Source organism: Hydra vulgaris, chromosome 12, assembly GCF_038396675.1.
Source record: "Hydra vulgaris chromosome 12, alternate assembly HydraT2T_AEP".
Classification (NCBI taxonomy): Eukaryota; Metazoa; Cnidaria; class Hydrozoa; order Anthoathecata; family Hydridae; genus Hydra; species Hydra vulgaris.
Window position 1 is genome coordinate 76084956 of NC_088931.1, and position 25676 is coordinate 76110631.

Consider the following 25676-nt stretch of genomic DNA (forward strand, 5'->3'; position numbering starts at 1 on the left):
TTTTATTTAAAATATCAAAGAATATTGTATATAATTTTTTAAGTGTCTATAAGTATGTATTTTTTATTATATCTAACAAAAACTTTTAATTAATTTTATAAACAATCATATCTTAAAACAACAATTGCATCTCAATGAACTTTTAAATCATTCCAGTTAATATAGTCAAAAAAATATATAATTTTAGTCGTCCCAATCTAATGTAGAACTAAAATCGTCATTGCTGCTTTTGTTGCTAATATAATTTGTTGCAATCCTAGTATCATTTTATTCAAGAGGTTTCAAAAATAGGATTTATCACTAAACTAAATCTATTGTCTATTAATAACGTGATGTTGACTGCAGGTTTTCTTACTTACTTAGAAGAGTTAATACCTTAAACGTTAAGGTTAGACATAATAATAATATAATTAAGTCAAGCCCAATCTCTTGATTCTTATTTTTTTAATTTATGACCATCCTCAAAATATGAAGAAACAAGAGTGGTTGAACCATCTTTGTCTTTTATTTTGTCCTTAAACTTAACAAATACTACAAAATAGACAGGGATTCCTTTTTGTTCAATGTGCACAATAATCAACTCTTTCTTGTCCTTTGTTTTCCAAGGTTGAAAACCATTGGAAAGAATGAGGAAAAAGTAAATTATTTTATTAACGGCATCTGCAATGCATAAGATAAATTCATGAACTGATAATAAAATAAGAAAATGATTCAGAAAAATAATTTACAAAATAAATTGAAAAAATGGAAATTTTATTTGACTGTTGTCAATTATGTTAATGATTATTAAATTGAACACTGAAAATCACTAGCCTGATTAATTCCTAATTTATCATTGAGTCTTTGGCATTAGATAAGCTTCTCGAAATTAGTATGAGGCCTGTTTGGTTTTAAAGCCATTTTTATGCTGTTCTTATCATCTTTGAATACAAGCTTTCTGACGAGAGGCATGTGGTCGCACGGCTAATCTCACTCCTATAATATTTTGTTTTGACAACTTGGCCATGGCTCTTTGCATGTTTTACGCACTGAATGCACTGAAAAAATTAAGCTAAACTAAAGAGAAATTAAAATAAACTATAAAAATAACATATAAATGTCTTTTTTTAAATTTAAAATGTTTCATTTAATAGACTTTATAAAAGATCGAAGTTTTAAAGTTATTTAATCCAAACTTAATTACTTTGAAACTAAATTATTCAAAAACTTTGAAGCATTAGTTTTTTCTAATGTCTACTAAGTGAATAAAACATTTTAAAAATGATCGGTTGAAAAAATCTTAACGCAAACCCAATATTGAACTATCAGCTGTGCTTCAAATATGTAGTGTTACATTATCTAAGCATGATGCTGACTTTGTATCAGGGTTGCAAACAAACCTTTTTTTTTTTTAAAAAAAACATGGTGTTTTTTTAAAAAAAAAAAAAAAAACATGGTTTTTTGGTTTAAACTCCTTTTTTTAACAAAAAGCCATATTTAGCTAAAGTTACTTTTTCATTTAAAAAAAAGCATTAGTCATTTTACCTGAGTAAATTATATTTTCTATTAACATTACTGCTGTAATTCATCAACCAATACATCATTGTTTAATTTTATGTATATAAAAACAAGCTTTGCAGCTTTTTTTACTCCCATTTTGTTTCTTAACTTGGAATGAACAAGCCCAAAAGTTAAAAAAATTCTTTTAATTTCAGCACTGGTGTGTTGAACAAACCTTCAATATCCATGATAATGATGCAGTCCAAAGATTATAGAGATTTCCATCACTATTTTTAAAAATGTATCACCTATTGGTGATATATTTTTTTTAAAAATAGTGATGGAAATCTCTATAAATACATTTTTTAAAACAGATTCACTATACAAATAGCTTTTATCGAAATGAGCAGATTTGGCTTTCAACTTGAATATTATTGGTAACAATTTCTTAAATTCTTTATCTGCAAAGGTCATTGCAGCTTCATTTTCATTTTCAGAGAGATTAAATACAAAATATCTAGGATCTAGCTTGTTTGCAAAGAAATGAGCATCACTGACAGCTAAAGATATCTAGTTTTCACTTGATACATTTTTTTTCAGTTGATAAAAATGTTAAAATTTTTATCAGCTCTTTAAAAATTTCAACAGTGTTCCTTGTTTTTGTTTGATCTCTTTGCAACTTATCTAGAGCAACTCCAATTGGTTTTAATATTTTCAACAAAAAATTAGTTTGGTTTAAATTTATATTTTTTCGATTGGTTTAAACTATGGTTTAAACCATTTTGTTTAAACGACCACACACCTAATCTCAAACGGCTTGCTTTATGGGTATTTTGTGTATTTGCCAAATAGTTTTGGATATCAGGAATGATTAGGCTGTCATTTTAAATTTCTTCTTTAGTGTTTTTGTTATCAATTAATACAGCTATTTTGTGATTATATCCTTCAAGTTGATGATCAAGCTTTATTAAAATTTAAAAATTTAAGATTTAGTTTTAAGAATCATAAAAGATCATTTCTGTTAAATTTGGAAAAAATTGCAAATAAGTTTCAAAAGAAAAAATCTTAATTTAATTTAAGGTATTTCCTGTATTCATAAATTCAAATTAAGATAGTAATTTTAATTTTTATCTGGTGTTTTGTTACCGCACTATTGCCCTCTGTAAACCCTTTCAAAAAATCAATCATTGCTCAGTTAGCTGAAGGATCAATTAAAATAGCTATTTTGTTCCTTGCACAAAGTATGCGCCATATTTTAATAACTAATCCATTTCAATTCCTCAATGAATCCTAAAATCTTTCCCCACAAAAAGAAAAGTTTTTTAAGTTCTTATTGGTTTATTAGCTTTAATATTTTTTTTATTTATTCCAATCTTATTTTTAAAATCTATTTATACTTATACTTTTTTTTTATTTTGTATAAAAAATATTCTTCCTTATATAAAGGTATAAAAAAGTTTCTTATGAAAATTTTTTTTTTCTTTTTCCTATTCAGCGAGGCATTATCCTAATATATTTTGAACACTGAAAATGCCAACTTAAATCCAGACAGCTTTTTCTCTATAGAATATGTTGCAAGTGTCTTTACTTTTAATAGATATTTCTGTTTCCTTCAAATGAAATAGTTAAAAAAGTTAATCTCTTTGTATGTTCTTCTGTTTCTCTCTTGTGCTTCGACTAGTTTACATGTACAGTGGTTAATACTTGAAGGATTGTGTTTGGTGAGACAATTATTCAAAAGTGATGTCCATTTAATTATTTTTCAATTTAAGTTTTGCAGAGATGAAAGCAGTGTGATTACATAGAAACTTGGTTCTGTTAATTGACCTTTAATTAGTTTATTTATATGAACATGCTATGATAAATGTTATTTATGACAGACGAGCAACATTGCTTCATAGTTAGTTTTATTATTTATGTTATTTATGTTAATAATTAACATAACACCTGAAATTTTAAACTTTTACTTTTATTTTAAATTTTACTGGGGCTGAGTTTAATTAAAAAAATGCCTATGTAGCTTGATTGTTTTTTTTTTTTTTTTTTTTTTTTTTTGTTTTATTTTGTAGCCTGAATAGTTTAGTAAAAGTTGTTACAACGAATTAGTGAGCTGTCTTTTCTGAAACAGAAAAAAAAAATAGTCAAATTTACTTGAATTTGTTACTTAAATCAAAGGAAAAAAAGACAGTACTCTTAGGTGCCTAAAGTTGATGTTTATTAATTTGATGAAGTTGATTTTTATTCATTTTTGGAATATTTTCCTGCCCACCTGAGTTTGTTGAGACTCCCTCTCCCTGTTTGTTAAATTTTACTTCTTATCAATCATCTGTTTCATAGCTACAACAAAAAAATTCAGTTTTATATTTTATATTTTTTTCCAATTTTTAGAAACCAGTTTAGGTCTTAAAAATTAAAAAGTATAAACTCACTTATAGAAGCAAAAAAAAAAGTTCCTATCCACCTGTTCAAGACCTCCCCCTTCCTCCAATATCCCTCCTCATTACATTTAGAAAAAAATATTTAATTCGATTTGTCCATTGATTGAAAAAGTTTAGCAAGTTTATTATGCTAAATTATGAATGTAAGGGATCAGTATGCTTTATAATCATTTCTTCTCCTTTAGTTGCAAGCTCCAAGCTCTAAACACAATTGAAATAAAGATTTAATAAAATATTTATAAGCATTAAATAAAAAAGTCAGATTATTATTATAAGTTTTTCCTTCATTAAATTTACTTACTAATGATGTACATTTTACAATGTTTTATATTTCTGTTTTAACAAAGACCACAATCTAATTGTGATAACTCTAACTAAATTATTCAAAACTTTTGAAAAAAAATTAAGCCTATACATTTGCATTTTTATAATTCAACTCATCTTGGTAAAATTTTAATAAATTTTTCAAATTTAGTTCTGGATTTTATTAAACCAACAAGAAAACAGAAAAAGCAAGTCAATAATAAGTAACTAGGGTCCTGGCTCTGGCTAAAAATGGGACTTTTTACAAACCTGGCTCTGGTAAGATTATAAGGTTTAGCAGGGGTTGATAGTCGGGCTAGGAAAAAATTTACTTAATATATTATAATTTTATGCATACATTTACTATTTATTAAATACTTGCAAACATATATATATATATATATATATATATATATATATATATATATATATATATATATATATATATATATATATATATATACAGGGCTTGTGATGAAGAAAATCGCCAAGCATGTTATATCACGCTCGTAAAATTATAATATGTTGTCATCAAGCACAACTATGTGCACTCAGGTTCAGGGCCGCAAGAGCGATCTTGAAATTTGAAAATTGCAGAAGACTGTGTTTTTAAAAAGCTTTATATTTGTTATACGACTTTCATTTGTCAATGTTTGAAGTAATATCTACAACAGCACATTTATAATACTTTAACAATGTAGTTTTTTATACTTCCCAACTTCTTGTTTATTATTTGCGCCAGATCACTATATTTTTAAACTATCAATGGTAAAAAAAATGCAACCAAACAAAAACGCAAGTGCTTAATAAGTTCTTATAATAGTATTGAAGAATAAATTTGTGGCTAAAATTTTTTGCATTCCTTGTTTTGAAATGTATTTAAAACGTTGTTAACTTAATATTTACGATGAACAGTTTTTTTATTTCTTGATATTTTTTTAATAATTAATTTTTTTCGTAAATTAATTAATAATTATTTAATATATTTTTTTATAATTTCTTATTTAAACTATACAAAAATGAATTTAAAAAAATATTCATTATGAAAATTTATTTTTATTTTAAACGATGTGTGGAATATTATTAACAATAAATCAAATAAATCTTACTTGACGTTTTTACAAAATTAAAAATATTCAGAAGCTCTAACTTTCTAATAGTTATTTCCTAATTTTCTATTCCTATTTCATTTGCACATTTTTATATTCACATTGTGTTTCCACACGCACTTGGTTAAAATAGTTAACATTCCATTATTGAAATTAGCTGTAACGACTTCAAACTGTTTATTCATTATGTTAGTGCATAACGGAAATATGCTGACAAAACAGCATAACAGAAATGCGTAGAAAGCAAATGATTTAATGCTTATATTTTATATAAGTACTACGTATAAGGATATAAGTATAAGGAAGACAGAGTTTTACTGTTAAATCAACAAGTTTTATCATTACCTAAAAAATTTAATTACAAATATTTTATAAAAAAACCATATAAAAGCTTATTATTTTTTCCATCCCAATTTTTTGAATGAGTGTGATTTTATACTCTCGTTATAAGCTAAGCGAGCATTTTTTATCGTGCCTAGAAGGTTTAAAAATATTGTTTACAGACATGATTCATGAGCGCGGCGCGATCGCGCCCGCTTCATCCCAAGTCCTGCAATTGCATGTTGGCAGATTCTTTTTTAGCCTATTACATTCGTTATAACAATTGTAACTGAGTGCATTAAACATTAAATTGGAGTAATAATATATAAAATGATCGAGGAATTGGATTTAGACAGGTATTATTAAGACTTGGAAGTTTTTATCGATTTTTTCATAATTCTTTGTTTTAATCTACTTTTCCTTAAAAAAACTGTCTGGTTTTAAATCTTTAAGTGAGCAAAATAGATTAGAACAGTGCAAACCTAAATCCCATAAAGTAAGATAAGTATATATATATATATATATATATATATATATAGCCCTTGGAATTAGGGTCTTGCCGGCCTTAAAGTGTTTAAGGTCAGCAAATTATTGCTGACCTTGTTTTTTCTAATTCCAAAGGTTGTATATATGTGTGTGCGTATGTGGTTAACTTGTTTTAGATAGTCAAGATAAAGTTAAACCTAAATCTATTCCTGAAAATGATAGCTCTACTGTTATTTCATCTAATCAAGACATTAAAAAACCTTCATCCAATTCAGTTGCGACAAAGAGTTACAATAAAAATAAAGGTGATGCAGCTGTTCGATCGCAATGCCAACAAATGATAGCTAGTTCTTTAAAAAATGAAAACAATCCAGGTAATTTTTTATAGATTTTGTACATGTACCTTTTAGGTTTTAGGTTTTTAAAATAAGACCTTAAATAAATAATATATATTAAGAGAAATAGTTTTTATTAAGTTCATCAGAATTAATAATTTATAATTTATGTAGTTGATAGAATATTAAGAAAGTTTTCTTAAATTCATAAAAATTAAATTTTAGATTTACTTTAATGCAGTATTATATTGATTTCTCAATTATAATCAGTGATTATTTTGGGAAATATGCAATATAGGGGGCCTGGATAGGGAATGAAGAAATTCAAAGAAAAAATCAAAAAGTTTTTTAAAAAACTTTAAAAAATAAAATTCATAAAACTATTAAAAACTTAAATCAATAGTAAAATTTATTTTAAATTGAAATAAAGTAAATACAATCCCAGTAAGCATATGATCCTATATTTTATAATCTATTTTATTCCTTTTTCTGTTCTTTATATGATAGTTCCTTAATTTATAATAAAAGAAATTTAAGTCTTTTTCTCAAAGTAGACTTTTCATTATTATATAATCGTAATGTTGCTTCTCTTTCTCTTTTCTACAAATACTATAATGGGCACTGCTGTAAAGAGCTAGCGTCTCTTAGTGCCACCTACTAAAATTCATTCTCATGATACTCGTCATTCAATTAAGTGTCATCCTTTATCTATGACTGTTCCTAAATGCTCCAAAAACTCTTATTCCTCTAGTTTAATTCCTCGAACATCAGTTCTTTGGAATTCGTATTCTTGCTTTCCTGATTCATATAATTTGCAATCTTTTAAATTGTTTGTCAATCGTTATTTAGCTCTAATCTTCATCTTTTCTCTTACAGTAACTCCCAACTCTAACTAGTGGTTCTTGCAGCCTTGTTGGAAACAAAGATGTTTAAAAAAAAAAAATTATAAAAAATGTGCACATTTTATAGAAAATGACATCAAACCAACAAATTGATAGAAAATCACATTTTATAGAAAATGATGTTAAACCAATCAGTTAATAGAAAAGTGACATCAAGCCAATCAGCTAATAGGAAAAGAATTTAAAACTTTATTCCGCACATTGTTTTTTTGGAAAAAGTTTATGCTAGACTATTTTAGAATAGAAAATATTCAGAGGCTAACTCACATAGTTTGATTAACTCCCATAGAGCCTAACTCATATAATCTTGAAAATATTCTGTGGCACTCACATAATCTTAAACATAAAATGTTTCTGGGTATATAAAAAGTAGTTGAACCATAATTTAAACTAAAAACTCGTGTTTTTTTTTTTAAATGCTAATTATCTCGTGTTTTTTTTTTTTAAAAAACACGAGATAATTAGCATTTAAAAAAAGTTGATTTAAGTACTGATTTAATTTGGTCTCATTGCATCATGCCAAAAACAGAGATTTCATTATAATGTAGTATTGTTTATAGTGTAATATTGTAGATTGTCTTTTAATTTTGGCAATATTCTATGCAAATATTCTATGCAAATATCCTATGCAAATATTCAATGCAAATATTGCAATGCAAATTCAATGCAAATATTCAATGCAAATATCCTATGCAAATATTCAATGCAAATATGCTAAAAATTGATAGTCTAAAAATCTAAATCAAAAGGTTCTTTACATTTCAAAAAAAAAAAATTTTCTTACATTTAAAAAATTAACTGGTTGAAATCTTTTATTTTTTATTTTTAGATTATGATCCTACAAATATTGCTGCAGCAATAGAAAATGGTATATTTTTTAAATTTAATATTTTTTTGCTAGAAAGTTTAAAAAAACTTGCAAAATACTATTTTAAAAATTTTCTTTTAAAGATTCATTTAATGAAATTAAATTTATTACTTATTAGTTTTTACTTTTTTCATCTTTTTAAGTTTTATTTATTTTGTTGTTTTTATTTCATTAGTTTTACTTATTTTGTTTTTAGAAATATTCATGTGCTTCAAAGATACAAATATTAAATACAGGAATAAAATAAAAAGTAAAGTCATGAATCTGCGTGATAAACGGAATCCTGAACTTTGTCAGTTGGTAATCGAGGGAATTATAACTCCCGAAAGATTTGCAAAAATGACTGCAGAGGTTTATGCATATCTACTATTATGTTAATTGTTTACAGAAACGTTTTATATTTGTTAACATGCATTCAGTATACTTTTTTATTTCAAAATAGGAAATGGCATCTGATGAAATGAAAAAGGAACGTAAAAAAATTACAGAGGAAGCAATTAAAGAACATCAGTTAGCAACTACTGCTGGTACATCTACAGGACAGTTTAAATGTGGAAAATGTGGCAAAAGAAATACAACCTACAATCAAGTATTTATTGTTTATTTAAAAACATTTACAGATGATTCCTATTTATAGTACATATACAAACATAATAAACTGTTATCAATTCCTGTAAACTAAAATAAGTTTAAATCAAAGTGTCGAAAAAAAAAAAAAGGTTAAACATAAAATATAAAAAAAGTAATACTAATGAAATGTTAAAACTAAATTGATTATTAAATAAAGTAAAGAGAATATTATAGAAGAATTAAAACTATTTAAAATGTTTGTTTAAACACTTTAAATAGTGTTAAGGATTTAAAATTTTTATTTTTTGAATTTTGGCAAACATGAGTTAGTAGTTCATTAAATATTTGTAAAACCATGAACTGAAAGCTTTTTTTTTGAATTCAAGATTTAGCTGCAATAATAAAAAGGTTGACAAAATTATCTGATCAAAGTTTTTTTTGTAAACGTTTTTAATATTATTTTTAGTTGGCTCAAAATAATTTGTGAAGTTTTTATCGAAACAACCGAATAAAGTTTTTTTGTAGATTGTTAAAAAACTTTTAATTTTCTTATTACAACTTTTTTATAGCATGTTTTAGTTGGATCGATTTTTTGATCATTTAGCTAGATCATCCAATTTGTTCATCATTTAGTTAGATTGTGTTGAATTGTTGACAAGTAATTTTGTTAATGTTATATGAGTTGTTGATGCAAGTGATTTGATTTTCTTTACTAAAAATATTGCTTTTTTTTTTTTTAAATTTTCATTTTTGATCTTTAAGGTACAAACACGAAGTGCTGATGAACCAATGACTACTTTCGTTTATTGTATAGAATGTGGAAACAGATGGAAAGTAAGCTTTCATTCTATAGCTTTATTTATGATATTGATAGAAACAAAAGATTCTAACAAATAAAAAACAGATCAGGTGCTCACTTAAAACTACTTAAAGTTGCAGATAAATATATATACTAATTGTTTATGTATTGACCTATTTTTATGTATAAGACCTGCAAATAATGACCTTATTACATATTACATATAACGGGTTGAGGTCTTTTTTAGCTATTAGCTAAAAAAAGACCTCAACCCGGAAAAAAATACAATAAAGCTAAGATTTAGTATATCAAACGAGAAACATGTCTAGAGTCACCAAAATAAAAAGTCCCAACGTTTAGGTCACGGAAGGTCCCAATTTGGGCCAAAAATGGGGCATGTAGGGGGTAAATTCAAATTTCCTAAAAATGCACACCCAATACACCCTTGAAAAGATAATTTAATGCTGATTAATAGTTATATAAAAACCATGTTTTGAAAATTTATTCCTTTAAAGTAATACCAAAAAGTTCATTTAATTAATCGTCGCTCTTGGAATTAATTATTCGGTGGGAGTTAGCGAAAAATAGGGTTGGAATCCAAATAAAATTAGTATAAACCCAAATAAAAATAGTGTTAAGCTGAATTTTGGCAGAGAGAAAGTAGGCAACCTTTGGATGAGCATAAAAAATAGTCCTGTTGATTGTGTTATGGGAACATCCTTTTTGGGGCAATTTTAGGGACAAAAAAAGGGCAATTTTTGATACCTCTATAATTCTCTCAACTGTATATGCCGATCAATACTTATATAAGAACTATGAATTGAAAACAGTTATTTAAAAAGTTGTTTATGTTTTAAAAGTACACTTTTATATAATTATATAAACAACATATTTGAAAAATTAGTTACTTTCGAATTATCTTGGGAAAACATTTTTATTACAAAATTGTATGATTCAATCAAATTTGATTGCATTACAACAACATATTTTAATGTGTTGTTAAAATTAATGTGTTTGTTATCTCAAAGTTAATTATTATATAGTTAATTATTATATAGAAATTGTTTGTATGCTGTTATTTTTATTTTAACTTTTGCTTAAATATACTGCAAGAATGGAGAATGTATGGATGGAGTTATGCATTATATGTCAAGAAGATCTTCTCAGAGATTCCCTTGTGACTGTACAGCACAAGGAGCTCACAACTTTAGTAAAAATAAGTAGAGATAAAAAATTAAATGATTTGCACAGATGTACATGTACTTAAATGTATTTTCAACAAATATTTAATAAGTTATTACATTAAATGTAACTACTAGTAATTTAAGAAACAAGTTTTTTGAATTTTTTATTTTGAAAAATCTTTTTTTCAGATACCTCAAGGCACATTTGAATAAAAACACCATCGGAAATGTATTAGTTCATCATAATTGCAAAGGAAAATTTGTTGATTCCAGGCAAAGCCCTATATCTACCCCACCTCCTAAAAGGTTACGATCATTAAATTATGCAGGTTTCAATTGGAAATATAACTGTTTTCTATGTAACAAGAAAGCTGAGAAGAAATACTCTACTGTTTCTTAAGTCACTACATTGCTGTTAAAAGATAATTTGATAAGTCAATGTCACAAATGGAACGATAAATGGGGAGTGAAATTAAAGAAAGATTAGAAAGCTGCAATGACCTTGTAGCAGAAGAACCAGTGTATGACTGATTTTAGATTAAATGAATTGGCGGAAAATAAAAAAGGTAGACCAACTGATACATTGATGACTGAAAATTTTGAAGCCGATGGCAAACTTTATACATTAGCAGAAGTTTATAATAAAATTTTAGAGTTAAGTGGGTTAAATCCCTGCTACACCATCAAGTCTTTAAAAAAAAATTTGTAACAATCTTACAAAGATCAAACATTATCTGCTTTAAAGATATGGCTTCATTTTTCCTCAACCAATTAAAAACTTAAAGTCGTTTAATAACCACATTGAGATTATTTTCGTCGCAGCAAAAATTATAAAAAGCAATATAAGGCAATTATCTTGCTCAAAAAACGATTACCCTTCACTAAATAAGTTGGGAAATCTTGACTATGGAAAAGAATGGGTGCCTTTTTCTATTTTTATATCATATCATATTTTCAGATCTAAAAGTAGTTGCAATTACAAGCATCTAGACCAAGATCTATAATTGCTTCTATATCTTTCAGGATAGGAGTTAACATAGACAAGTCGTTAGCTTCAAAATGGTTTATTGATCATCTATCAAAATTCAGTTTTTCTGTTTTATCTGACGAAGTATTGCTATTCAAGCAATCCGCAATGGAAAGCAATAATGTTGATGCAGATAACTGCTCTAATAATGTAGGTTTTACACAATATGTTGCTAACAATGTTGATCATGATATAATAACTTTTAACAGGAAAGGTACCTTTCACAACATGGGTTTAATTTTGATTTCATATTCATCTGTAGCATCTCTTACAACAATGAAGCATCTGGAAAAGCGAAAACGAGCTTCATATATTGCAAATCAAGTTGGTGTTAACATAACTCCTTTTAATGGATCAAGTTATAATGGTTTGTTAAAGCTGGAGTTAAAACTTATTCACAAGCTCATGCAAGTTCTATTTCTTCTTTATGAGCTAAATTACAATCTGTTGTGGTTAACTTCATGGTTTAATTCTAAAAAGAATCCTCGCCCCAATTGGTCCATTGTAACTAGCTCATCCAAAATATATGAAAAAGCAACAGTTACTTCCAATTATTGATTTGAATCCAATGGATGAAACTTGTTTATATTCCGCTCTTCTTTTTGTAATAGATGAAGCAAGGAAAAACAGAGTTCATACACCTTCTATAACTTTTAACCATCCATTATGGTTGAAGGCAACTGGTATCATCAAAGATCAAGATTTAAATATAGTTTGCAGACTCGGTGGATTTCATTTGCTGATCAGTTTTCTTGGTAGTATTGGAAAATTTATGGGTGGTTCTGGGCTTAAAGAACTCTTCTCTGAGGTTTATGCAGGGAATAGTGTAGTTTACATTATGTCAGGAAAAGCAATATTTAAAGCTCTACATGTATACTTTTTAGCTCGCAGTGCACTGTATAAATTGCTTTTAAATGATATAGTTGTTGTTTATGAAATAAATTTTTCTGACTTTGAAAACAATTACTTTAAAGCTATGAGTAAATCTTTAGATAGCAATGAATTTAATGAGTTCCTTGAAAATGAGAACTATGAATTTCTAGAAAATTCAACTAATGAATATATAGAAATGGAAAAGAAAAAATCAAGGACATTTTAACTTATGGATTCAGTATGTGGGATACATTAGTATAGTTAAAGAGTTTATCCTGGTTGAAAGAACTTCTAAATGCATCTTTACTCTATTCAAAAATTGTTGAATCTTTTTTGCAGCAACTGGAAACGCAAATTATGCAAAATGTTTTAGAATATACATTCAAGAAATGCTATCCTTTCAAAAACACACCCATGGTTATACAAAAATTTCATAGATGGTTGTCATGCTGTAAGAAAATCTCATAGATACTGGGTTGGATTATGGACTGATCTAACTATAGAACAGACTTTAATGTGAAGTATAAAAAATAAAGGTGGTTTGACAAGAGGGAGAGGATTTAAAGATGGTGTCAGAAATCTGTGGGTCTCATGTTTATCATTTAGTGCTGCAGTGCATGATGCAATGGGTAAAATGTCTGGAATATCTATCCACTAAAGCAAAAAATATATATTTAAATGCAGTTTCCAAGAAGATCTCAAGATTTTGAAGACTTTGAAAGCTTTGTATGCTGGTTGGGTGCCAGAAATCCATTTTCATTTGAAGACGCATATTTGCATTCATTACCAGCAGCTTAGCTCAGTTATTGACAAAGATGAGGTAAATTGTGAAAGAGCTGAGATGATAGGTTTTGCCATTAATGAAGGGCTAAATAATTTGTTGTTGCCAAATGCAAAAATAAAAAGACTTGATCAAATAAAAGAACTTGATTCATTAACAAACACTATTAAAATAAGCGATAGGAAATCTGTTGGTTTGAACTCAACGATTTTATTTACAAGATTAGCAACTATAGCCGAGAGGAGGAAAGTGTGAAGCAATACTTTATGTATGAGTTGACAACTACTCTACAGTCCTTATTTACGCAAGATCTAATGCAAAAAGCTGATAAATTGTCCTTGAGGAACAGGGTGTCCCATAAAAAAATTTTTTTGTTCGTCATCAAAAACTTAGCTCTTATATGTAAAAAGACAAAATATATAGAAAATATTGATCTGAGACAAGTGTAAGAGCTTGGTGTAAAACTTGAAATTTTCGAAAAATGTCATTTTTTTCATTTTTTATTATTTTGAATGTACCTGCAATGAAAAAAAGGATGAAATTTATTTTCAAGTAGCATTTTTAACTATTATTTTTTAAAGTAGTTATCTTTTACTTATATTTAATAGTATATTTCAATTTTTTTCTTGATTATTGGCATTTTATTGATCACCCCTATTTTTTACTTATTAACTTTTGATTAGTTTAATATACATGCAATTTAAAATGGTTTCAACATTTTTAGTTTCATAATTAAATATATTTTTAAAAATGGGTCGTATGTTAAAAAAATCCAGCAAAAAAGGACCAGGGGAAAAGGAAAAGTACACTGTTCAAAGCAGTTTAAGACGACAGGGTGGCCAGCGGTCCTTGAAATCCTGGAAAAGCCCTGGAATTTTATAGTTCCTGGAAAAGTTCTGGAAAAACACCCCTTTTTACAAAAAATCCTGGAAATCCTGGAACTTTTTTTTATAGAGTTATATTTTCCGTTTATTATGAAAACTAGAAAATGGAATATTATATATTCCGTTTTCTTGTTTTCATCTTTTACAAAAATTTTAGTTTGATTATGTATTTTCTGGAATGATCAAAATATTTTAATTAATTTTACTATATGTATTATTAATTCTACTAATTATTTAGAAAGTAAAATATACAAATAATAAATATATATATATATATATATATATATATATATATATATATATATATATATATATATATATATATATATAAATTAATATATAATATAACTAACATAATGCCTAAGTCAAAGAACTGTCGTTTCCAAACAGAATGGCTATACAATAAAAAGTATTCTTCTTGGGTAAAATTTTGTTCTTCAAATTCAAAGAATGTCAGATGTAATTGGTGTCGAACAGATATTAATATTTCTAACATGGGAGTATCTGCTTTGGATTCTCATGCGATTGGTAAGAAGCATAAAGAGCATGCAAGGACACATAATGCAGCTGATATATTCTTTACAGGTAATTTTTTAGTTATTTGATTTGATTTTTTCCTTTTTATTTTTAAAAATGTTTTTGAATTTTGGAATGCTTGGAGCAAATTGATTAGCTGTGCACTTTACCAGATATTGATTTATTTTTTTTTACACATTTCATTCCTAGATTTTACTGCAGAAATATCTGGCTCTAAAGCAGCTTTTGTTAACTTACAAGAACATTTTCCCAATTCAAACAAGGTTATAAATGACAAAATGCCACAACCTACAATAGAGGATCTTCAATCTCCAGCTCTGGTTACCAAGGCAAAAATAATATGGACCTTAAATGTTGTAATGTCACATTTTTCTTTAAGGTCATGCTTACATTTAAATGAAATATTCAAATCTATGTTCTCTGATAGTACAATAGAATCAAAGTTTGCATTAAGCAAAACGAAATGTGTCTACCTCAAAAATTTTGGTTTAGCACCATACTATCGAGAGCAACTTATATCTGAAGTCAAAACATCACCCATCTTTGTTTTGTCATATGATGAGAGTATGAATGTAATCTTTAAAAATGAACAAATGGACTGTGGACTTATATACTTATATTCAAATTCTGGTGTTGTAAAAGCTAGATATATTGATTCTAAATTCCTCAGACGTCCTAATTCACGGAATTTATTTGACAAACTTATTGAAGCAACAGAAATGTTTGATCTTGGAAAACTAATTCAAGTATCAGTGGATGGTCCTAATGTTAATTGGGAGGTTCTAAAAATGTTAGATGAACATAGACAGGAAAAACGATATTCTGATATAGTTAATATGGGCAGTTGCAGTTTGCACATAGTTCATGGTGCCCTACAGACAGCAATAAATTCCCAAAAGTGGGAGTTTGAAAAAATATTTCGTGCAATATTTAATCTTTTCAAAGAGTCACCAGCTAAAATAGATGAATATATTAGAGTTTGCGAAACTGATCTGCTTGCTTTGCCGTAAGTATGCATATTTGAACAGAAAAAAATATTATAATAAATTATCTCATCTTTTATATTTATATATAAGTTAAGAGCATTTTACCATTTATAGTTTTGGATTTTATTGTTTCTCAGTTTCTGTGCAACTCGCTGGGTAGAAGATGAAGGTGTGGCTTTTAGAGGCATTATTGTATGGCCAAACATGGTTAAAACTATAAAGTATTGGGATTCACTATGCAAAAGCAGACGTCCTAAAAATAAGAGCTATGAAGTTCTGGTACATCATCATCTTCACAATTTTGTACCTTTGCGAATGCAGTTTTTCAAAGATCTTGCTAAAAAATTGAAAGGATTTCTAGTTCTATTTCAAACAGACAGACCTATGGTTGCATTTTTATTTAACAGTTTAGAAAGCATGTTGCGAAGTTTGATGAAAATGATTCTCAAACCAAAAATTTTAAATGAAGCTGCAACTGCATATAGTTTAATTAAGATTGAAGTAGGTAAATCAAACAACCACCTAGATGTAAACAAAATTGAATTTGGAACAACACTAAAACAGATGCTAAGTTCTCTTTGTTGTAAACCAGAAGAGAAATTAGAGTTTATAATGGAATGTAAGCAGATTATCATGTTATTGCAAAAATTACAAGAAAGATGCCCAGTGAAATAATCTTTAGTTAGAAATGCTGCATCTTTGTCTCCAAATGAAATGGTTCAAAACAAAGAAATATCCGCTATTAAATTCAAGGCTCTAGCTGAGAGATTAAGTGCATTAAAATGGCTTTTAACCGATGATGCAGATGATGCAAAACAACAATATGATGAATTTGTTAGTGCAGAAAGTGTTCAATTTAATGAAAAGTTTGAGTTTTTTAACAAGTTAACTGATTCTGTTGATAAATTTCTTGCTGTCTATTTACACAAAACTCTGAAGTATTCAGCATTAAGGAAAGTCTGTGCTATCATTTTTGTGTTATCTCATGGCCAATCTGGGATAGAACAAGGATTCAGTATCAACAAACAGTTGTTGGTTGAAAATCTGCAAGAGAGATCTCTTATTTCTCAAAGAATAGTTTATGATCACATCAATTCTCATGACATTGCTATTCATCAGTATGAGCTCCCCAGCGATCTTTTAAAAAGTTGTAAGCTAGCATACAATTGCTACAATGCAGTATTGAAAGAAAACAAGGATCAGTTAAAGTTAGATGAAGTAAGCAGGAAGCGTCAACTGATTGATGGAGATATTTTAGTTATTAAAAAACAGAAAGAAAGTGTTAGAAAGTGCATTGAAGTTCTCAAATCTGATGCTGACAAGTTAAGCATTGATGCAGAAGTAAAGAGAGACTTCACTGTCCTTGCAAAAGCAAATTCTTTTAGAAACACAATTTTAGAAAAAGAACAAACAATTAAAGACCTTGATCTTTCATTAAAAAAACTGGAGCAATCCAAAAAAGAGATAAAATAAAAAAGTTGTTATATATATATATATATATATATATATATATATATATATATATATATATATATATATATACATATATAAATATATATATATAAATATGTGTGTGTGTGTGTGTGTGTATATATATATATATATATATATATATATATATATATATATATATATATATATATATATATATATATATATATATATACACGTTTGCATGAGTTTAAACAAACTTTACATTAATATATGTATGTATATATGATTTATATTTAACACACAAACAATTATATGTATGTATGTATGGTTTATATGCGTATTCAAATATAAATATTTAGTTGTTTCGTTCTAAGACAATATATTTTGCATTTACTGGTCCATTTTATTGTCGAGAAAAAATCAATATATATCCTTGAATAACCCAAAATTTCCTTGAAAATCCTGGAAATTTCCTGGAATTTAAAATTTACTTTTAGCTGGCCACCCTGGACGATCTCTATATCTGTTAAAATATCCCTAAAATGAGTTTCCAGTCAAACAGCTGTCCAGTGTCAAAAATATCTTGCTATACTTTCACTTTCTGAAATCTTCAAGGTAATTTTAATATCTAGTTTTTATCTAATTTATTTATTCAACCCACAATTCATAAATATAAATATATATTTCAGTTGGTTCTTTTTTATATAGGAGCACCAGATTTCAATCCAGCAAAAAAATCATTGCCTGTCCAACAAAAACAGGAACCAAAAGTCTAGTTTGCCAGTATAGAGCATGTCCATGGAAGTACCACGCTCAACTTAGTTTCTCTGCGCAGCGGCCTTGCTTGGCAAGGTTCGTGTTTCGGAGTTTAAGAGTTGAGAGAGGGTTGCACCACAAATAACAACTTAAAAAAAAAAACACAAAAAAATAGTAGCCTCCTCGACTGTAGTGGCCCCCCTCGGGCCTTGGGGAGGTGAATAATCTAAAAAAAAAAAAAATGTGAAAGATCAATTAAAAGATGTGCAACTTCAGCTGTCACTGACATCTGGATAAAAACTGGTTTTATGTGCAACATTATTAGCGGAAGATCTGTTTAAATTTTACATTAAAAAAAATCATTGTAGGCTTATCTTGTTTTTTAGTAACATCACCAATGTAATATTTTTCAGTGAAAGGATCCTAAAACTCACAGAGTAATATAACAAAATGAAAGGATGAAGTAAACTAAATTGGAGTTCAAGCAAAGGGATCTGTACTCAAAAGTAAGTAGATTTCCAGGTGGAGGTTAATACCTTGTTTGATATATCTGTTCCTCAAATAATTGACATGATAATGAAAGATCAGAGAAGAACAGGAGACAAAGAAAGAAGATGTAGCCTTCTACGAAGAACAGAGATCTAAAAGGAATATGACCATGACTGCACAGCGAGATAAAGAATTTGAAATTAGGGCTCTGTGAAGAAAGGAGAGATTTAAAGAGTTAAGCAGTTGAATGATCAGAAAAACATAAAGGCTCAAAAAGACAGAAGTTAATAGACAAGAAAAGCACAGACAAAGCTTTGGATGGGCAAATTGAATTTGAAGATGATGTTAGCCATTTAAGAGTTCCATTTTATGTGAAGAAAGTGATGATTCTGAATATGTATCCAAAAAAATTGAAAATAATTTTAGAATTAACACCTAATGAACCAATTGAATATGATGTATCCAAAAAAATAATAGATAATCTGGTTAAGTTTAACTGGACTTCTTTTGAGATTGGATCACCTATCATATAGCCGAGGCAGCATTAAAGTTTAGGGAAACTGCACTAAATGAAAATATTTTCAAGAGAGGCGACTACAAAAATCTTTGTCAGTTATTTGTTTACTACCTTGGTGGTCATGTTCCTGCTATAAAATTTCATCAGCCAGGAGCTTGCCATAAAGCAAGGTTTATGACTGATGCAAGTTATTTGCTCACATTAGAAGTGACAAAAGACATCTCAAACATCATGAATGAAAAGGAAATCTCTAACATAATGCCCTTGGTTTTTCAAAAGCTCTCTGACTATTAAATCACCAGCTAATGATTTAGCATTCAATGACGTGTTTGATTTAAGTAAAGAAGACCCTAAGTTTTCGCAATCAATACTGAAAAGCATGCAAAAGCATACCTTTTAAGTCAGCAGCTTGTTGTAATCCAAGACTTTATTATATCATACCGAAATAAAGATACGAAGCAGATTGTCTTGTTGGTTGCAAAAAACCAAAGAAAAGCGTTGAATACAAATCTAACTAAAACCCAGCTAAATCAGATTTGAAGTGCTTGTGATATTTGTTCAACATTTCTTTCCATGATTCTTCAACAACATATATTTCACATAAATCTTATAATAAATGTTTAACATAATTTTTTTTCTAATATTTACAAGTTTTATCATAAAAATAGGAAAAAATAAAAAAGTTTCGAAAATTTAAACCAAGCACTTATAACCGTTTAAATTTAAAAATTCTAATATATTTGATTATAATATACCTAATAGCCAAGTTCTAAATAGCGCACATCTCTTTTTTCCAAAAAAATATTTTTTGGGACACCCTTTTGAGGAAGATACTGTTGAAACAAAATGACATATTATCAAATTTGACAAATTTAAATTTGACAAGATGTAAATTTGTTGTCGATGGCGGTGCACTGTTACATCGTGTACATTGGATAAAAGGAATATAATTTGGCGAAAAATTATGGATCAGCTATTATAATTTTTGATGGCTACGAAAAGATAACAGTTAAACCAAATGAGCATACAAGAAGATATATACAAAGTTCTGCTAACAATATAAACATCAAAGAGAATATTGTTGTTCCATATTCACAAGAAGACTTTTTGTCAAACACGCACAATTAAAAAGACTAAACATTTGCTAAACATGATTTTAGAATTCTTATAATATCTATGAAGCTTTTACTTTCTAGGGTAACAACTCAGTTAAAGTTATCAATGAAAATTTAGGTAGTAAGTTATTCGATGATTCAATTTAATTTAAAATTTCTCAAGCATTTTCTTTGTTTGACTCAATTTATACTGTTCTGCATAGTGCTGTACTGCATACATCGTAATACTTTTCTGCATAGACTCATAATACTTATAGCTTATAATACAAGTAATATAGCGACGATTATTTAAATGAACATTTGATGTTTTTTTCTATGTTTTTTATGTATATGTTATAAAAGTGATTGTTATGTATATTATATAAAAGTGTACTTTTAAAACTTAAATAACTTTTTAAATAATTGTTTTCAATTCATAGTGCTTATGTAAGTATAGATCAGCATAAAAATTTCTATCCAACCATATACAGTTAATAAGATTTTAGAGGTGTCAAATATCGACCTTTTTTTGCCCCAAATATTACCCCAAAATTTTTTATGCTCATTCAAAAGTTGTTTACTTTCTCTCTGCCAAAATTCAGCTTTATACTATTTTTATTTGGGTTTCCAACCCAATTTTTTGCTTATTCCCTTCGAATAAATAATTCCAAGAGCGATAATTAATTAAATGAAACTTTGATATAACATGAAAGGAATAAATTTTCAAAATATGGTTTATATATAATTATTAATCAGCATTAAATTATCTTTCCAACAGAGAGTGGAAGTTCATTTTTAGGAAATTCAAATTTACCCCCTATGTGCCCCGTTTTTGGCCTAAATTAGGACCTTCCGTGACCTAAATGATGGGGCTTTTTATTTTGGTGACTCTAAACATGTTTCTGGATAGATATACTAAATCTTAGCTTTATTGTATTTTTTTCCAGGTTATTCCTTATTTCCAGCCTTGGCTACTTAAAAAGTTGAAACAAAAAATTTAATTCAATATAAATTACAAACTTTGATTTATTAAAATATTTATGGTTAACAGGAATAAAAATGTTTTAAAAAAGATTGCAATTAAAATTAAAAAAACTAAAATTTTAATAAAGAACAATTCTACTGTAACGTATATAGATAATATCTACTATAGCATATAAAGATTTTTTTGCTTTCTTACTTATGTAATTTGCATTATATTGTCAATCATTAAATCAAAATTATATGGTCAATCACAAAATCAAAAATTTTCTAGTTCAAAATTTGCAATTTGAGATGTGAGTTGAAATGCAGTAAAATGAAGTTGTAACAAAAATAGGAATTGTATCGAAATATTGTGACAAAAATTTTAAGCGCAATTTTGTGTGATATAATTTTAAAGTATAAATTTTAAATGGAGAGGAAAAAATTATAACAAACAGGAGATTTGCCAAATTTCTTTAAAAATTAGAAATTAGAAATGGATTTAATTTAAAAACTGGATTTAATCGAAAGCGAGATGAGAAATACTACAGTTACAGTAAAGACAAAACCTGCAAAGATAAAGTGCATCTTAAACATCGTTTTTTTAATAGCATGAATTGTTAGAGACGAACATATATATTAGAGCAAAAACCTCATGGGGCTGTTGTTGTTTATTATAATTGTTGTTGTATTGTTTATTGTTGTTATTGTAATTTAAGATATTCTGACATTTTAGTAGTCATGGTAATAATCAAACAGAGAGCTAAAAAAAACATTTTAAAAGTTGAGGACTATATTTCAGACAATCATCTGTCTCAGTCAATCATCTCTCTTCATCTCTCTCAGTCAATCATCTATCTTAAGTCAATCGTGTCTCTCAATCATCAGAAGTTAATGGTTTGGGGGAAAGTAGTCAGGCAATTGGTTTACTGAGCGTTGTCTCTCATCCATTTCATACGCCTTTGAAATTTTAAAAGCATGGCAAGAAATGCTATCTTGGTTTGCTAATATTTGTTAGGTTAAATCTTTACAAATCAAAATTTTTATCGTGATGGCTATAACTTTTTACTTCTTCTTGATTCCATTCAATTTCATTATTTTTACAGGCAATCATTGAGTTTCTTCAGGTAAACTAGGATTTTCAAGGTTCTTTGAAACCTTGAAAATCCTAGTTAACCTGAAGAAACTCAATCTTCTCCAAGACGCGTTTTCTTCATGACCAATGCTAGAAATGCTTTAATTTTGCTTTGCAAACATTTTCTGTTTCGCATGCCATAGATAGAGAAAGTACAAGCAAGCAGAACACCACATTGTTCCTCTTTTCTATTTGTAACTATTTACTCTTAATCTATTGCAACTGTTATTGAGCCTTTTCAGTGAATGGTTACATTTGTTATTTTAGAAAATTACATTGTAATTTTTTCCTTAGAACAATTTTGAAACAATTTTAACAATTGAAAAATAAATGGTAATTTTTCATGAAGTTTTGAACTTTTTTTAAAATAATTTCATGTTTTTATAATTTCATGATTTTATGTTTCAATATAAGGACTAATTTCCCTGTTTTAAAATAATTCCCAAGCTGAATTTTTGATTCATTTTGTTTCTTGAAATTTTAGATGTAATTCCACATTTTTGATACAAAAGGGTTGTTCATTTCAAACCATTTCTTTTTCATAATTTCGGTCTAGGTAATGCTACTTATTTAAAACGGTATTTGCATTATTATATTATTATGCTATTTGCATTTTTGAAATGTGATTTGAAATGCATTACTTAGGTCATAGTAATTAATATGTTTGCATTTTAAGTAAAAATCTTTTATTTTTTAAGTAAAAGTCTTTTCCCTATGTTTTATACTTTTTATTTACTTTTTCAATAGTGCTCCATAGGTACCTTGAAACAAATTTATAATTTTATTTTAATCCGTCGCACAAGTTTAACCTGTTATATTTTGCTATTTGAATTTAATTTTGTAGTTATACCTAAATTTAAGGTTAATCTATAAATTGCGCTAACTGCATAAAAAAAAGCGTGTTAAAAAGTTGTCGCGAAGCAAAAACCAAAATTGTATTATAATGCCCCACTCTCTCTTACATTAATTTATTTATTCATTCAACCATTCATTCAAACATTCATTCAACAATTGCATTGATTATTACAAAACATTCATTGAGTCTTACTTTAATTTTTATCTAATTGTAAAATGCATCATGTCATATCTCAAAAACATGTAGTATGACAAAAAAAAAAGAACACCCTAGTACACAGTACACCTAGTATCCAGCAACATTCTAATTAAAAATAAAAAATTATTTCTCAACTTAAAACATGGTTACTTTCAGAGTAGATTAGTTTTTGTTTTATAGCACAATAAAGAATTTATTTTTAAGTTTTAGTTTATTTGTTTATTTTTTAATTTTTAGTTCTGTTAATTATCGTAATGATTGGCCACGCTTGTGCAGAACGATGTGGACATGCTTGTCAGAAACAACTCTTCATTTTAAAATCCTTCCAATAATGTAATAAAATAAATGTAAATATAACTATTCTAAAGCTACTTTGTAGTGGTTTTGTAAAATGGCATCAGTGTAGATTCTATAATGAAAAAGAAAACGTTTTAAAATTTAATTCAGTTTTTTATGCAATAAGATTTTAAAAATTTCTTTGTGTTTTGTATTTCACCTTTATATTACACCTTTTCGAGAATTGAGAACGTGAAAATTGTAATTAAGAAATCGTATTGAATTTAGAAAAGTTAGTAACAAAAAGTTTAGCATTTGCATGCACCAGTAATAATAATGGAATTGAAAGATCGTTGTGTTTTGACATCTAAAGACATCAATTGAAAGATCGTTGTATATTTGACATCTAAAGTTTGCGCCAGTGTATAACTCTGGCGCAAACTTTAGATGTCAAATATAAGACAGCATAAAATTCGTATAAACGACAGTATAAAATTCGATTCGCAGCAGAAATTCGTAAATTCATTGCAAAAGGTGGCTTTATGCCGAAAATATTGATCGAAAATCATATTAAAGAAACGTTAACATGGATTGCAAGTGATTGTCTATTGACATTTGTGGCAAAAAAAAGCAAAGATATTAAGACAATTTAATTTGAACGTCAGCACTGCAACAATCGTCAGTTACCTCGAAAGCAGATATCTTTCTTAAAAAAAAGTGCACAAAAAGTCTTCTACAATTAACAGTAATAAAAGCAAATAAAGTGGAGCTGAATATCTTAGAAATATCAAAGAACATATCACGAATGGATTGAAGAGCCTGGTTGGATGAAACAAATTTTTTTACCTTTTTTGTAGAAAAGATTAAAATACCTGTCTCAAAAGATTTAAACATACATTTGATTGCAGCTATATCAACAGCAAATATCGTCACGATTGAAACTCACAAAGGATCGTTTCGCCGAAATAATGATAAAATAATAATAACATATATATATATATATATATATATATATATATATATATATATATATATATATATATATATATATATTATCAAGCCAGCAAACATGCCTTTATCAAACCCCCGCACAGTGAAGCGAAATGGTCAAAAAGTGGCCAAAACTCAAAATTTTGTAAAGTAATAAACGTTTTTATTAAATTATTGTTCCAATTCAAAAACAAACTTAAAAAGTGGGTAATTAAAAACTTATCAAGTTGTAAACCCCTCACCCCCCCCCCCCCCTATTCCCTTGAATTTTCAATGCAATTTTTTTAATTTTTAGATTCTAGAAATTATTCTAAAAATATTTTCCAAGTGGAAAAAATGTTTACCTTATGCATTAATATGTAATCCCTGATTATATGTACTGATAAGTGATTTTTTACATGAAAAAGTTTAAATTTGAAAAAATAACACTTATTAAGAAAAAAAATAACTATTCATCTCCTCTGAGGAGGTCCTGTACATCAGGATCAAGGTTAGGACCAGAAAATGTCTTGGGGTTCCTGAGAGCAATCAAAGAGATGACAGGGTCGCTTCTTATTAGTAAATAATGGAATTTGTTCTGCATCACATTAATTCTAGATATTTTGCATGTGTGGTTGAGTCTTGCATTTCGTATGGCCTTATTTTGTGCTTCTTGAGCCTCCTCCGAATACGCTCCAATGGGAAGATCCAAATGCTCAGCAATTAAAAATCCATGTTCCAGAATCTTATGAAGTGTAGGTGGCATAATGTACCAAGGATAGGTTTCCACTATCAGCTCTGAAGTTTTATAACAGTATGCTTTAAAAGCATCCAAGTTCAGGTGGAATCCACTGCAAACGGCATTCAATAAGTTTCTTAGTCTTAAAATGATGTCTAAACTAACTCCTGTTATTTTAGAGAAAGATTCTGCTGCTAGAAATGCCCTCCTTGCAGTGTTTTCTGTATTAGTATTTCCAAATCCCTGCTTAGGAGTACCAACCACTAAGCTTGACACCTCTCTAAACTTTCTTTTGATTTCTTTTTTTTGAGATTTTACAGCTAATTTATCTTCTGGAGATCGGGACTGGTATATTTTAATATCCATTT

General features: G+C 27.8%; 1 protein-coding gene across 2 annotated transcripts in view; it reads left to right on the top strand.

Moving 5' to 3' along the window:
- LOC100208751 (transcription elongation factor A protein 1) overlaps positions 1-23766 on the top strand; it is a 30005-nt gene extending 6239 nt beyond the window's left edge. The window contains exons 4-9 of one of the 2 annotated variants that reach the window (XM_065814481.1): positions 6313-6510; positions 8203-8241; positions 8438-8592; positions 8684-8830; positions 9574-9645; positions 23562-23766. In XM_065814481.1, the coding sequence (XP_065670553.1) occupies positions 6313-6510; positions 8203-8241; positions 8438-8592; positions 8684-8830; positions 9574-9645; positions 23562-23570 (620 nt within the window). In that variant the 3' untranslated portion in view covers positions 23571-23766. The remainder of the gene's footprint in view (positions 1-6312; positions 6511-8202; positions 8242-8437; positions 8593-8683; positions 8831-9573; positions 9646-23561) is intronic. The other variant, XM_065814482.1, reaches the window with a different exon arrangement.
- Positions 23767-25676: the final 1910 nt, after the last annotated feature.